Raw genomic sequence first — 16,329 nt, forward strand, 5'->3', positions numbered from 1 at the left:
TCGCCTTATGCAATTTACGATTTTACATAGATTTTATTGGACCCCTTCTAAATTGTATAGGCTTGGTCTTAAGGACACACCCATCTGCTGGTGATGCCATTCTGAAGATGGAGACACCACTCATGTTTTTTGGGGGTGTCATGTATATATTTACGTTTAGCAGGGAAATAAATTTACAATGCAAATTATTGTTACTCCAGAGATGCTTGTGCATAAGACGCTGGAAATGTCCCACCCCTTACTGAAATGGAAAATATTATTGGTTAGCATTTCATGTCTGAAATGAATGTTCTGATTGGTGGATCAGCTTAGTCCGACTGTATGTCTTGCCAGTGCCATCAGTTGCGCTCCCGCAGCTTTAGAGAGAATCTCTGTACACATACACAGTTCACTCAATGGTGCTGCAGCATCATGTTAGTAGACTGAAAAAGTTCCGGGTCAAAAGCCTGCTTGTTCTGGCATCCATACGTATCATCAATTATTTCAGTATGGCGTATGCCCTAGACTACACTACTGTCTTAAGTAATATTAAAGTAAACATGATTTTATCTTAATCAAATTAAATGCCAATTCCATAAATTAAATATTTTAATTAAACATTAGAAACAAACATTGCTAAATTATGTTCCAGGAATGTATATACAATACTACCAATAACCCATTTGTTTATTTCAGTGGCTTGTTTATTCCATGGGCTTCTTTGATTTAACTGCTAAAAATCACATAAAGAAAGAAATCTTTAACAATACATAGTGTTTCATTCATATTTGGATAAACAAAGTATGAGAAGCAACAGCAGAGATCTTGGTGCAATAAATTAATATTCATCAAGAGTATGTCTCTCTCTCGCTCTCTCTTTTTTTTAATTCAGTTAAAAAATATAACTTTCTCTTAGTTATTTAGCTCTCAAATAAACAGCTAGGCTTACATCCAAATGCATCTGAATTTTCTGCATCTTACCAACAGATATGTACAATTAGAAGAGAAGTTAGAGTAATATGAGAATTAAAATCATACACAAGAATAATTATAAATTCAGTTTTAATTTTGGGTCTGTGTAAACTTAAAATAGACAAGGGTGCACATCACAACACATCATTCATGGACTGAAACATTGATCATGTCCTTCCAGAACAGAAAATATGACAAGATGTGGTTTCGTTATGACTTAGATTAAAATAGTTTTTATATATGAGTCCATATGGTGTATATTGAAAGCCATTGGTTGAGGTAAACCTTCATATGAAATCAGCAAAAGAAAAAAAATTGTTGTTTTGTCATTTACACATTTTGATTGCTACATTTTACAGCAGCAGCCTGCAAGGATATGAATTCCTAACAGATGAAATAAGTTGGCCTACTGCATCTAACATATCTAGCTATGCATTTAGAGTGCTGTAAGACAAAGTGTTTTGTTCCCTTCTTTAGTTTGGAAAAGAAACATCCATGTCAGCCCATTTGCCTTGCAAATATGTTTTTGGTAACACTTTTCAATAAGGTTCCATTAGTTAACAACATTAGTTAACATGAACTAACAATGAACAATACTTATTAAGCATTTATTAATCTTAGTTAATGTTAATTATACATTTTTCAAATCAAAAGTTGTATTAGTTAACATTAGTTAATGCACTATGAACTAACATGGACTAACAATGAACAACTGTATTTTTATTAATAAACATTAACAACGATTAACAAAACGATGTAACAAATATATTGTTAATTGTTTGTTCATGATACCTAATGCGTTCACTAATGTAAACAAATGGAACCTTATTGTAAAGTGTTACCACGTTTTTTTTATTTTATTTATTTATTTTGTACTTTATATACAAAACAACCTGAACCTCATGTTTAAACATTTTAAAACCAGTGTACACACATATTAACTACACAAATGTCCCAATATTGCACATATTATTTATATCTATTCATACCCACCCCTCTACCAATTTCTACATATTTGCTAAAATGAGCAAAAATAAAAATCTTTTTGAGCAATTCTTTACAAGCTTCAATGTCACATTTTTTAATAGATTTTAGTCTGCCATAGACCACAGAATTTTTATGATTTTCAAAGTCCCATACTTATCTGTAACATTCAGTTATCTTTACTTTTCTGGAATGTTTTTTTGAAGGTTTCTGTTAAGAATGTGAAGTGTACTGCAGAATGATACAGACTTTGTGCGGAGCTGGTGATTGTCTGAGATCAAATGATCTTAAAGGTGCTGTAAGCTGCCCTGTGAATGCACAAAATGATTGACAAACAGAATGAGTCGAGTGCTGTCACAGAGACAAGTATGATATTTCAGGACACCTAATTCAGTGATATCTGTCAGGTAACATTTTCTGTTTGCCATTCCATTAAAATGCTTACAGCACCTTTGAGTTCTATTAATAATGTTCAACAATATTTTATCAGAAGTTATCACTGTGTTTCATTGCAGCCTTGCTTACTAGGAAGTTAATCAGACATAAATCCATTAATCTTGGGATTGTAGTGATCATTAGACATGTGACTCGTTGGATTCTCCTAATATTGCACTCTATCAGAGTGTAAAGTTCTGAGTTCTTGCTCTTTCTCCATTTTAAATAAAGATTTATAAATGTCTCTGAGTGGTACTGTGGCCCAGCTCACAGATCGCAGTCCAGTGTGAGAGCTGTAGTTTATTTAGAGGCTTGGATCTGTAGTCTTCTACAAAGATGCCAAAACACTATGATGCAGCTCCACCACTATCTTCATGGTGATTCATCCCATGTCCTATTTTTTTTTTATTCCTCATCTTTTTTGCTCTCATGCCTCTGTAGATTTTTCTGCCGTCAGCTGCTCACGATCCGACACGTCATCGTCTTTGGGTGGCCTTGCCCGATCAAAGAAGCCACACTGAGTGGGAGAGTGGGTGGGACGAGAGAGGGATGGGAAGAAGAAAAAAATGAAAGAACAGAGCAGGATGAGAATATGATCCCTGCTATAACAGTCATCATTCATTTCTTCCAATGTTTTGTCTGCTAAAACACTGGCCCATTAAAGACCAAAGGTTTACTTAGAGGACTGCATTCAGTGGACACCCGTCAAAGTACATAGATCTATTTATGGATAAGCTGATTGAATAGATATCATTTGCCTTATTAAACATTTAGTGGTAAGCAGCAGGATGCAGACATAATAAGAAGTATCAGAGTTCCTCTGGTTATTATATGAGCAGTTGATAAATTATAATGTAAGTAGACTCCTGCTATGTGACATGTTATGCTCCATCTAATAATTTTACACATTGTTTTTATGAACATATATTAACTGATAGACTACTTAGAATATCTGTACTTCATTTGTTACACCGCATAACTATTTAAGTGAACTGCAGCCTCGTTAAAACATTTTTCATACGACTTTTTTTTTTTTTTTCACTGTTAAATCTAATTAGTTGACCTTTATTTATGGTTTTTAAGGCAATTGGTTTGCATGCTTTTTCTAAATAAACACTCATTCAACTCAAGTAAAGTGAACTTATTTTTTTAAGTACAGCATACTAGTTACAAGTAAACAACTCATCTGAGATGAAAGTATCATTGCTTTTATTTAATTATTTAAATAGATATTGTTATAGCACATCTTAATAAATTAACACAGATAAATTATGACTGGACTCTAGGTTAGACACATGGCACACTGGATTCCCCTCAGTACTTCTTAGTTCATATAAATTTGCACTTTTGTAAAGTACAATTGTTTAGAGAAGAATGACCGAAAATTAAAAGACTCCAAGTTCATCAGAGGTAACACTAATCACCCTCAAGGTGACTTCACACAAATCACAACTATCAACCAGCTACAACAAAAAAACAACAATAATAGTCATAAGAATTACAACTAAATTATTAGTTTTTTGATAAAAATTACTATATTTCCACATACGTTTCCTTGTTTTGACCAAAGACACATAATTTATTCAAGTGCAAGGGTATTTGGGTATTCCACACAGCCACAATTTTTTACTTGATAATTTTGAGTTAGTAGTATTTGAAGCTAAAGTTTAAAGAATGAAAATATTTGAGTTATGATTCCAAAATGTGACATTTAATGTGACAAAGTCCTATTTAATTAGGAACTATTTAATGTTTTTATTTATTACAACTTTAGGGTTTAGAGAGTAATGGTAACTTAATAAAAACTAGTAAGAATAGTAAAAAATTAAGCTTAAGTTGAGTAAACTACATTTTTTTTCTTTTCATTTACAATTTGAGATAACTATTATTATGTACAGTACTAACAATGTCCAACAGTGTATGTACATGCATAACAGGTATTTATGTCATTTTTCTCATTTTTTTCTGAATGACAAAATCATGAATATGTCATAAAAATTCTCACCACATTGTCATTTCTACCACATTTTAAATTCTGTCTTGTGTTGAATATAATTCAATGGTGGAAATGACTTGATGGAAATTAAATTTGAATGTTTTTGAAATAAAATGAAAGACTCCTTAGTATTGCTAACACTTATTTCATATCTTACATTTTATGCATCCTAAATACACAATGAAACAATATTTTCACACTTTTTACATAATTTGGTAAAATTATAGTTTGATTGGAAATGATGCCCAATAAAAATATTCTGCTCACAAGTGATTTTTACCTTTTTTCTTTCATATATCACTTGTCTCATGTTCAATCTCAATCATGCTATTTATTGGCACTTTGTCTACTTGGTAAACAAGTACACTAATTTAAAACTTTAATGGGGCAAAAGTTTTGCCGTGATGGAAACAATGCCACAACTGTGGGTCATTATTATTGAAAAATTTACTGAATTAATTTCCACACAATAAATATTGAAATGGTTTATGTTTCTTTTACTCTATATTAAGATTATCATAGTTTTAAACATGTAATAACTTGCATTTTTATAATGGATTTTCATAGTTTAATATTTAAACTCTGGGTCTGTGACAAGGGTAAAACAATAAAATCTATAAATATAAGGCATTTGAAAAGTACCAAAAATAAAAGATGAAGGCCTGGTAAAAAGTTTCAAAGTCAGTTTCAATATGAGCTTCATATAACAAAAAGCAAAAAATTGAAATCTGTTTGAATAAAAATCAACCACTGGGACATGAAAGTGTCCAAAGTTGAAGAAACACTCATACAGTAAAAAAAAATCTTGATTTTTGAAAAAGTTCATGAACTTTATTAATATCATTTTACCACAAGAGGGAGCCATTGCACTGTATTACTAAGTAGAATGTAAGAAGAATACAAGTTTTCCTCACTTTTCTATCGGTTTTATGTGACACTATCTATAAAATGTATAATGGTGTGTGTTAAACATAACCCTTGTACGTTAATTTAAAAAAGTTACTCAGATGTCCTTAGAGGACAAAAATGTCCGCATCAAAAAACTGCCATAATAATATTATATATTAATATTATTTTCCACTTTCACTGACTTTTTTTAACCAGCATCAGTCCTGATCATAACTACCAAATATTCATTTTCAGGATTTTAACCCTTTAAATGCCAGTTTGTTTATATAATGCCACCGTTGTTTTTTATGAAAAAAAATAAATAAAAAAAAAATAAATAAAAAAATAAAATGAATTCTTTTCCAAATACTAAATGCTAAGGGACTTTTTTTTTGGGGGGGGGGGAGGATTATCACAGTCTGGAATATGTCAATGATTAGCAGCAACACTGATTTTGAATCATTATTATTTTTTGTGCAGTGTCCGATTTAAAAAAAAAAAAAAAAATCTCAGTACCTTAGAGGACAATAATGTCCGCGTCAAAAAACTGCCATAAAAATATTATATATTAATATTATTTTCCAAAGATTTTTTAACCAACATCAGTCCTGATCATAACTACCAAATATTCATTCATTTTCAGGATTTTAACCCTTTAAATGCCAGTTTGTTTACATAATGCCACTGTTGTTTTTTACACACACACACACACACACACACACACACACACACACACACACACACATTTCTCAACACACATAAAAAAACACACTCTGACATCCATACCAACACACTTACACAATTCTAGCTGCATCATTTATTCAATTGGCCTGCAGTGCTCTATAATAGTGCAAACAGAACATAGGAAAAAAAGCATGTATTTGCTCCATAGGCTAAACATGAGAAAAAAATTACATTTTGAAGCCAGGGCTCCGGAATGAAAGCATAATATCATAGAATTCATGATTTTATGCTTCAATGGCACTGGGATCAAATATTGCAGTTTTAATTGGTTTCAATGGGGACATTTTTGTCTCAAAGGTCCTGAGTGTAACTATTTTGTGTACACAGTGTATTATAGATGTATTATAGGATTGAAATATCAAAATTTCCCCCAAAATACACACCTTTGGCAAAATGTATGCCGTTGGCATTAACACAGCCAAAATGATCGAAAAAATGAAAAAGACAAAAATGTCCCAAAGGTCGCATAAGGGTTAAATCTAGAGTCTTGACTACTCTTAAAACTCCCTCATAGCATCTGATTGACATTTTGCCCTTGTGCACCACATGTAGTTTTGTTGATGTGTGTATTTGTTCATTTTAGCCAATTAGGGCAGGTCCCCTCCATAGGGACCCAATCAAGAGCCTGAGAACAGCCATGTAGACAAAACATTGATAGCATCAGAATGGCTCATTAATGCCAAACTGCAACAGTTCTCTCCCTATCACTCTGTCTCTCATATCTCCCTCTCTGCTCTCTCTGTTAATCTGATTTGCCCATTTTTCATCAAGTACTCCCAACTTTCCCCATACCTCTGTTCACTTCACTTTCTCCGACCCCCACCTCCACTTCCTTCTCTTTACCATCTCCTTCCCTCACTCCTAATCTTTAACAGCCATCTCTCTCTCTCTCTACCCCCTGTAGTTCCTTTGTTTTTCTATTTCACTGAAGCAGAAATTTAGTTATAGAGACCTATTTTGATTTTCTTGATGACTTTCTTGAGGACTTTACATTTTGAGAGCCTGCATTTGTTCCTTGGCAGAGATTCGGTTGAAGCCTGGAGTGATTATTTACACAGGATGAATAAAAGTAAGAATCACAAACTGCATGTGACAGATGATTACGGTGTTCACAGTTTCATGTGCAGAGCCGATGGGGGTCAGTGTGAGTGTGTGTGTGTTAGGTCGACCTACCTTCCACATTGCTAGGCTGAGCATAGCCAGCACCAGCAGTCCCAGCAGTATAGCCAGAATAATGACCCACAAGGGAATGGCAAAGGAAACATCAGGAATCGCCCAAACCACAAACGTACCGATCTTAAAAACACAAAGAGGTCATTAATATTTGACGAGCACTGATGTAGCTAGAATATTAGCAAACTTAAATCAGTTTGAGAGCTTCCTCACTCTTATCGTTAATTTATGTATTGATTCAGGTCATATTAGAGCATAGTAAACAAAGAGTTCACAGCACCATACTAAGTGTGTGTGTAAACATGTTATGAGCAATTCTGTTCACTTACACTGATGTTATCAGGTGTGTTATCTCTATCAAATGACGCTTTTCTCGTTTCAGGACGCTTTTCTCTTTTCAGGTGACTATGATAGTTGTTGGCCACGATTCTGATTCACAGTCTCCAAAGTTTTTAACAAACCCAGTCTCATAAGAACTTGTAAAAATAGTGCGTGGTGGCGAATCGTAAGAAATCATACAAAAACTTATGACTTTTATTCCCATTGAGAAAAATAAACGAACCAACAAATTGTTATTACAACGTTTCCTAAGTTTAACCCCTAAGCCAAACCTAACCATAAAGTGTAACTCCTTACCCAAACATTAAACCTAACCATGATTTTAATAGGAAAATCATTGTGTACCATGAAAGAAAGAATCCATCAGGGTTTGGAACTAGAAAAGAGGAGTGTCATTTGTGTTGCATAAATAAATATGGAAAGAGTAACCAAATTTTTTCACAGATGTTTCCTTTCTATTTTTTTCTTTTTCTTTTCCAATTCCCACTACTTAGCAGGTCCTCGTGGTGGCGCGGTTACTCACCTCAATCCGGGTGGCGGAGGACAAGTCTCAGTTGCCTCCGCTTCTGAGACAGTCAGTCCGCGCCTCTTATCACGTGGCTCAGTGTGCATGACACCGCGGAGACTCACAGCATGTGGAGGCTCATGCTACTTTCTGCAATCCACACACAACTTACCGTGTGCACAATTGAAAGCGAGAACCACTAATCGTGACCGCAAAGAGGTTACCCCAGACCGCAAAGAGGCTACCCTCCCTAGCAACTGGTTGCTTAGGAGACCTGGCTGGAGTCACTCAGCACACCCTGGATTCAAACTTGCAATTCCAGGGGTGGTAGTCAGCGTCAATACTCACTGAGCTACCCAGACCCTCACGTTTCCTTTCTTAAAATAAAGTGTTGGATAGGAGGCTAGCTAAAATATGCCAGTGTTGCATATTGCATATGCCAGTATTGAAATTCTGTTTGTTGATTGGTTGGTCTTTATGAGAATAAAAGTCGTACCTTTTTGTACGAGCCAAGTTGTACAGTCATCTTAAAGTTCACCATCTCTTACTGAGTTGTCATTAGACTATGTTAGTGTTTAATCACATTACTGTAGAATTTAACAATAAAAAAAAAAAAAACATTATAAGAATAATAATAACCCCACATAAGAATAATATCTATTTAGTTTATTGGAGTTATTTCTTAAAACAAAATGCGTCATACACTACAGTCTTCCATTCATTCTTATCAGAGCAAGGAACGGTAACCAAGAGGGGCGGAGCTTGGCAAAGGGTTAATTTCCTTTCCTCTCTTTACTTCAGTTTAAAACGGGCAAAAATAGAAACTTTTAAAGAACTGACATGCTTCAAACTACCCCATATTTGAGAACACCTCATTGCTCTAACCCCCAACTGTGATTTTTTTTCTCTTGCTCTTAAGGCCCGGGTATACTTCATTTTTGTTCGTTCTGTATTGGATCGCCCCCTGTTGACCGCATTGCCTTTCAAAGTATACTTTTCTGACTGTGAACGAATATGAACACGTTCGATGCATGCCTACTACAACTATTTTGCAATACTATTTTAGAGCAGTTAACGACCGACGATGCGCACAGACGACGACTGCGTCCGTGGGTCAAGAAAATCTGGGCCGCACGGACTGTGCCGGTGACGAAATTTGCATCACACATACTGTACGCGGAACGATCAGCAACACGGACGGAAGTATACTTTGGCCTTTTTACACGATATCTTTTGCCTTTTCTCTTCTGTTTTATACTTTTTACAGCTTGCATACATACATAAACCAGGTTACTCACTGATTTGCTCTGTTGTGGAAGTGTATGAGCTTTGATCTTGTAAGGCATATCTCTCACTTGGAAGGACACTGTGGAGTTTAGTGTGTAGTGGTCATTCCGTCTCTGTGAGAGAAAAGCTTTGGATTAGCGTAAATACAACACACATGGAAACATCCCAGAAAGCACAAGATAGAGTCCGGCCCCTCACTGAATAGGAAAACTGTCAGATTAACATTAACAGAACACACATGGCAGTTTTCGACAGTGTGCTGAGTTGTAATGGCTTCAGCATGGATGCGGCTTAGAGAGAAGCAGTGGTCAAAAGAGCAGCAAAACAAAAACTTAAAACACTTCTTTAAACTAGGATCATGGTGTAACACATAAACAAATATGCACAAGAGCACTGCTGTCCTTCAGAAACACACATATGTATGTGCTCTCATACATGTGTCTGGTTTCTGTGAACTTTTCTCAGGAGATGAGATGAAAGACATTGCATTCTGACGAGGTCAGGGTTTATGGAGTCAAGTGACTTAGGTGTCTGAGCTAGACTTCCGCTCTGAACAACACTAGAATAGAGCTGATGATGTCATCTCCTCTGACATCACCTTAACATCTGAGTGTGAGTTTAACACTTAGAGTGGCCATGAACTCTACATTGTAAGAACACTTCAAATTAAAAAAGTGGAGAGGAGATACAAAAGGTGTGTTTATAATAGGGCTGTGCATTATACTGAATGTTCATGATTTTGCAGGCGATATAAAAGTAAGCAACATTGTGAACATCACATTGAACCTAATGTGCTTTTTATTTGGCCATTAAGTTTCATAAATACTGCATTTTTTATTAGTTTTGCAATCCCTCCCTGTATTGTAAGAATGACAGCATGTTTAAATAGCGACTCTAAATTACAGTACATTTTATCTGCAAAAGTGGCATTAAAGTTCGTAAGTTATTTTAATGGCTGTGAATCAGTTCAAACTGTTCTTTCCAATAAACAGACTGGGGTTTTACTGCATTTTATTCTTACATTTGATCATCACTGGTCAAAAAAAAAAAAAAAAAAAAAACACCCTCTTGAGCAATGTCAGGCCAAATACATCAATATCAAGATATGTCATAATAACATTAAAAGGAACAATATTGAGATGTGCATTTGCATGGAGTTGAACCTCTATCTTAACTTTGTTGCATCGCCAACGGTCTCTGTCGCTCATGTCATTTCGATGATAAATGTTGCTGCAAATCACTGTCACTTCTACTTCTACTTCTGTCAAATCACACTTCTTAATAAGAGCCTTTGATCATAGAGTGATTAAAGGAGTGAAAATCACCTTAGCATAAAGTGGACTTTACAAAGATACATCAAGATAACATCTAAAAACACAGTGACAGTTTTTGTAAGCAGATTAAATTAATGTTTATGAACTAGTTTCCCTGGACCCTTTGCTGCAATTACATACAGTATATAGTATGCCTGCTGAAATGGTCACTAGCATATGTTGTGTTTTGGATGCTGGTCCCCAATACAGCATGATGGTTTTTCCAGGAGGCCTCATAACTAGGATAACGAGCAAGATTTTCTTGGTCAACCAGCATTCTGCTGGCCCACAAGCTAAACCAGGCTGGGTGAGCATGGAAATTCATGCTGGTCTAAGCTGACCTTTTCAGCAGGGATCAAATACATTACATAAATACACATACATTCCTTCTGTATGAAAGAAAGAAAGAAAGAAAGAAAGAAAGAAAGAAAAAAAGAATATTGGAGAGAAATACCTGCAAAAAGGTGTGAGCCCAGAGTCGAGATCGAAACTTGATCACTGCACTTTGCCCTTGATCCAAACGATCTACAATGCATTCCACCATCAGGCAATGAATATTAGAGCAGTTCTAGATACAAAAACACAAGAGTGAAAGAAAATCAAAAACACAGCATCAGATGTGTAGTACATAACAGTACATTAATGATCTTTGTCTCTTCTGGTGTCTTACATACAGTATTCTCTACAACTCATTAGAGGAAAGTTCTGGTATAAATTCAACTCTATTAACAGCACAATTAGTCCTTCTCTTGTATCCTCTGTCGAAATTTAACACGGAACATTACTTTAAGATATCTATAGAGGCACCAAAAATACCCTCAACATTTCGGTATGTCTCTAACATTTCATGCATATAGTTACTGAATGTCTGTCTGTCTGTTTACCCATCCATCCAAAATATGATAATTCAAGTTGTAATTTTTAAAGAGATGAGAAATGGTGTGTATGTATGTGGAATCTATATCGACTGTTTGTGCATGTATATAGGACATAACCTCTGCCCTGTCTTATCTCTTTTCCTGAGGTGTGATGGACTACGATTATCAAGACCGGCTGGTCCACTCACTCACACACGCACGCACGCATGCACACACACACACACTAACCCCTTAAAGAGATGGTTCAAGAGAAAGACAATAAGCAAAATATGACTGACCTGTTATGAGATTTACCAGGTTAACTCAACCTTTGAGGTTGACATAGGTCCCCATAGCACATGTCAAGATCAATTTAAGTGTCTATCTGTCACATCTACGAGGCTGTTCCCACAGTGTGTGCAGCCATACCTTTCAAGTGATTTGTGTGTGTGTTTGTGGGTACTGGTGGAAGTGTATGAGTTTGTGTGAAATGTGTGGTTATGTGTGTACCAGTGTTTTGCTGCTGTAGCTTTGGGCTGCAGTAACAGATCGTCTATGGCGAGTCGGACCGCTGCTGTTCCTCAAGAAGCCCAATAACTCAGGAGTGTCCTGTAGAGTCGAGGTCTGTATGTTTGTGATGGAAAGAAATTTGATATTAGATGAAACCAAAAGGCAAAGACAGACAATACGTTTACATGCAATTTAAAAGTTCATTTTAATTGGACAAAAACAATCATTTGTTCTTTTAAAATGTAAATGATTTAGTCCGACTGAAATCATAATAAAACATAAGTCTAATTCTTGCAAAGTTGGACTATCTTGATTAAACCTGCGCATGTAAACGTACTGAGAGACAGAGAGAAATACGGCGGCAGAAACAGAGCGAGAGCTCTGGCCAAAGTACTGATATAGCATTACTCTCACCTCTTAAAGTTCACAGGAAAAGAGATCTAATTATCAGTCCAGGTGGTTAAAATTCTTAACTCAGCATGAGCACAGCTCAGTTACAAGGCAAAGAGACTTGAAATGAAAATGTTCTGATGCTTTATAATGACTGCATGTGAAATCTGAACAGCTATAATAAAGTCCAGTCTGATCAAAAACACAGCTCTGCAGTCACAGTTTTACATTTTATTTGAGAGCACAGAAACCTGAGCCCGTATGTTTAAAGCAGCTTAGAGCAAAATTGTAGTCTTTAGAGTGTCAAAATTCTAATAATGTCATCATTTTGCTCTTATTCCTAGACTTAAGAATATGTGTCATGCATAAAGGTTAAGAAGTGCTAAGACTTGTTCTCATCTAAACTAGATAAGACTAGTACAATGACTGTGATATGATGAATCCACGTACTCTCCAACAAAGAAAGAGAAAATTACGTGGAATTTGGCAAATGTGAAAAATTTTAATTCATAAAGGTTCATAAGTGTTAAGATTTGGTCTCAGCTCCTAAATTATTTAAGAGTGCTGGAAATGTATTCTAACATAAGAGTAGCATGATGACAATAGAGACAATGTATTCTCCAACAAAGAAAGAATGTGTTATACTAATATGATAGTGGAATTAATATGATAGTGGCAAGTGTGGTTCATAGTGAAATCCATCAACATCATTTTTAAACAGCATCACATTTTTTTCATTTAATGAACATATTGAAACTCATAATTGTGGATGAACAGCAATATTAAAGGATTAGTTCACCCAAAAATAAAAATTCAATCATTGTTTACTCACCTCTGTGTTGTTATAACTCTATATGATTTTTTTTTTCTTAACACAAAGGGAGAAATTGTGAAAACCTTTTGTGCTCAGTGATGTCATACAATACTCCTTCAAGTTTCAAAAGGACACAAAAGTGTATTTCAGAAGTCTAATAAATTATTTTATGTGACTCATGTCTTGCTCTGAAGGAATAAGATTATATTTGGTGAGAAACAAAGCGAAATCGAATGTATTATTTAGTGAAAATGTTCACTCTATGCGAGTAGAGCTCTTTGCACGAGAGCAAAAGTAGTTACGCTGCCACTTGCGAGGTGGGGCGTTCAAGTGAAAACTCATTTTGTTTCACTTTAACAGGACCACCAGCGATGTTAACAACAGAAAACACAACATAGCTGCACTCAAACCAGAGAACAGAACTTACAAAGCATGTCTGAAGTGTTTGTAGTCAAAAAATAGATGCATTTCTATGCCCAGCCTTATTTGTTTGAACCAGAGTCCTCAATCAAATAGAGAGATGGGGCTGAAGGTAGCTAAAGTCACACCGTGTCCTAACCAGATGCCAAACGACACTCAATAAAAGTTATCTTTTCTATGTTAATCAGAGTTTTTTGTCCTGCTGCGACGAGCAACGGAACATTCTGTCGATCGCTTGGTTTCTATATTTGGCATCGTGCCCGGTAACCCCGTCCGCTATGCCACAACTGCTTTTAGGTCCTTGAATAACATATAACCTGCGAGTAAGGGCAGCCGGTGGAGCTTCTGTTGCCCCCCTATGGAGTTGGTGGCAGACTGCGGAACAAGCGAAAAGGGAGCGGCTGTACTGGTAACTACATTCAGCCTCCTCCATCACACTGTTTGATTGAGGACTCTGGTATAAACAAATAAGGCTGGACATTGAAATGCATCTATTCTTCCACTACAAACTCTTCAGACATGTTTGTAATTTAATACATTAGATTTCTACCAATCATAAAACGTGATGTCATCAATTTTGTAACAACAAGGGGAACTCTGCCTATACTCTTACCTTAAGATTTCTCCCTATTCCTTAGTAAAACTTGCTCTTAGCAGTTTTGTGAATAGGCTTTAAGGCTAGGAACTATTTGGAGAACTCCAAGTGGTAAGATAAAAATCTTTGTGAATACAGGCCTTGAGATTTATGACTTTGAGGGAGGCAAAAAAAGGTGAGACAGATTAAAAAAGAAACATGAATTTAAGTAATTGGCTCTGTGTGTGTATGAGAAAAGATCTTAAAGAGGGCAAATATGGAACAGAGATAGATTGCATGCCAGGGGGTCAACTCCACTATAGCAGGGTTTAAAGAAAAGAGTGGATGTGCTTTTTCCAGCTGTATGTAGTTTGGAAACTGAGGGGTCAGATAGAGCAGCTGGACTCACAGCTGTATTTAGAACGACAGTCTGGCCTTGGCTGTCTTAAGTGAGGGTACCCTCAGGAAGAAAGAATGAAAAAAAGAGAAGAATAGAGAGATAGAGTGTGTTTGTGAGTATGTGTGTGCCTGTTTGCATTACCTCTAGCTCCAGTGGGTTGAGGGAGCCGTTGACGCTACAGTGAACAGGCCCATCAGTGATAATCTGTAGAGCATAGAGGAGGTTTTCCTCAAGGTATCGACTGGGCCAGCCCACCTCCAACACAGTCCTGCTTATTGAACTCGGACCTTTGTTATGTAACTGGAACAGATGAAAGAGAGACAAAATGCACTGGTTAGAATCAGAGTGAATTTAAATTAAACTGATGCAAACTGAATCAAACTGAATTTGTTGTTGTTGTTGTTTATTTATGAAAATATATCATAGTTCTTGCAAAGTTGAAAGGAATATATCGCCTAGAATAAAAATGTTGTCATCATTTACAATGACCAGGGCATTCTTTAAAATGTCTCTTTTTTGTGTTCCGCAGACCGCAGAAGAAAGAAAGTCATATGGATTTGGAATGGTATGATGGTTGAGTACATCATGACAGCATTTTCATTTTTGGGAAAACTATCCCTTTAACAGTGGTATTTCTATTAAGACCATAGTAACCACAGGTACCATGGATGGCTTCTCATGCTTAGATCAATGGCTATATGGTCAGGCTGGTCTGTTTTAAAGGGGTTCTGGGAAAATTGCAGCTTCATTGCAACTGTTTGACCAGCCAAACCAGACTAATACAAGCTTGACAATGCTTGGAGAGCTAGAGCTAGAGGTATTCTGCCAAAATACCACAGTTACTATGTATTAGTAGCAGTAAAACAATGGTAAATTTTCATAAGGATTGTTGTTGTTGCCAATTACATTTTAATATGAATCCACCAGTTTTTTCTTCAGTATGGAAGAATTTACATGAATTGCTAAACATTAAATTAATTGAAATGAGTCACTCTGGCCTAGCATTAGTATTAGTGGTTGAACCAAACATGGCAGGGCTAAAACTCCTAACACAAACCATCTGTACAGCGTCTGGCCAACATTACAGCCAATTAAAAAATTAATAGCCTCAGGATAGATGGCATTTAGTGAGGCCCTCTCATAGCAAAAAGAGGTCAAGAGGCTTCACAAAAACAAACAACAAATAAATAACTTTATTGAAGTTGTTTTTTGCTAGCTGAGTTGATGAAGATTTGTTTGGTTAGAATGTGTCTTATAAGAGACCAGAATTTCATTTTATTAATAGAGAGAGAGAGAGTTGATTCTTAAAAAATATAGTGCTACATCAAAAAGCAAAACTGTAATTTTGCTCTTATTCCTAGACTTAAGAATGTGTCATGCATAAAGGTTCATTAGTGTTAAGACATGGCCTCAGCTCCTAAATTATTTAAGAGTGCTGGAGAGCTATCCTAACCTAGTTAGGAGTAGCATGATGACGGTGTTACGTGGAAACAATGCATTCTCCAACAAAGAAAGAATGTGTTGGACTAATATGATAGTGGCATTTGGGCAAATGTGATTCGTAGTTGAGCAAACAAGTGAAATCCATCAACATGTTTTTTAACTGCATCACATTTTTTTAAAATTATTAATTAATACATTGAAACTCATTATTGTGGATTACAAATTTGTAAAAATTGATAGGGTACATGCCTAAGCTTTCAGGGGGCTGCAAAATCTAAATATTCCTAAAATGATAAAAATCAATTA

General features: G+C 35.8%; 1 protein-coding gene across 1 annotated transcript in view; it reads right to left on the reverse strand.

Annotated features, from left to right (window-relative positions):
• Nucleotides 1-680: 680 nt before the first annotated feature.
• itga8 (integrin, alpha 8) overlaps nt 681-16,329 on the reverse strand; it is a 113,813-nt gene continuing 98,164 nt past the window's right edge. Inside the window, exons 25-30 of the mRNA XM_051721639.1 lie at nt 14,722-14,880; nt 11,983-12,096; nt 11,070-11,183; nt 9,314-9,415; nt 7,172-7,294; nt 681-2,887 (exon numbers count right to left, since the gene is read on the reverse strand). Coding sequence (XP_051577599.1) covers nt 2,798-2,887; nt 7,172-7,294; nt 9,314-9,415; nt 11,070-11,183; nt 11,983-12,096; nt 14,722-14,880 — 702 coding nt within the window. The 3' untranslated portion in view covers nt 681-2,797. The remainder of the gene's footprint in view (nt 2,888-7,171; nt 7,295-9,313; nt 9,416-11,069; nt 11,184-11,982; nt 12,097-14,721; nt 14,881-16,329) is intronic.

The sequence above is a fragment of the Myxocyprinus asiaticus genome, chromosome 16 (genome assembly GCF_019703515.2).
Source record: "Myxocyprinus asiaticus isolate MX2 ecotype Aquarium Trade chromosome 16, UBuf_Myxa_2, whole genome shotgun sequence".
Classification (NCBI taxonomy): Eukaryota; Metazoa; Chordata; class Actinopteri; order Cypriniformes; family Catostomidae; genus Myxocyprinus; species Myxocyprinus asiaticus.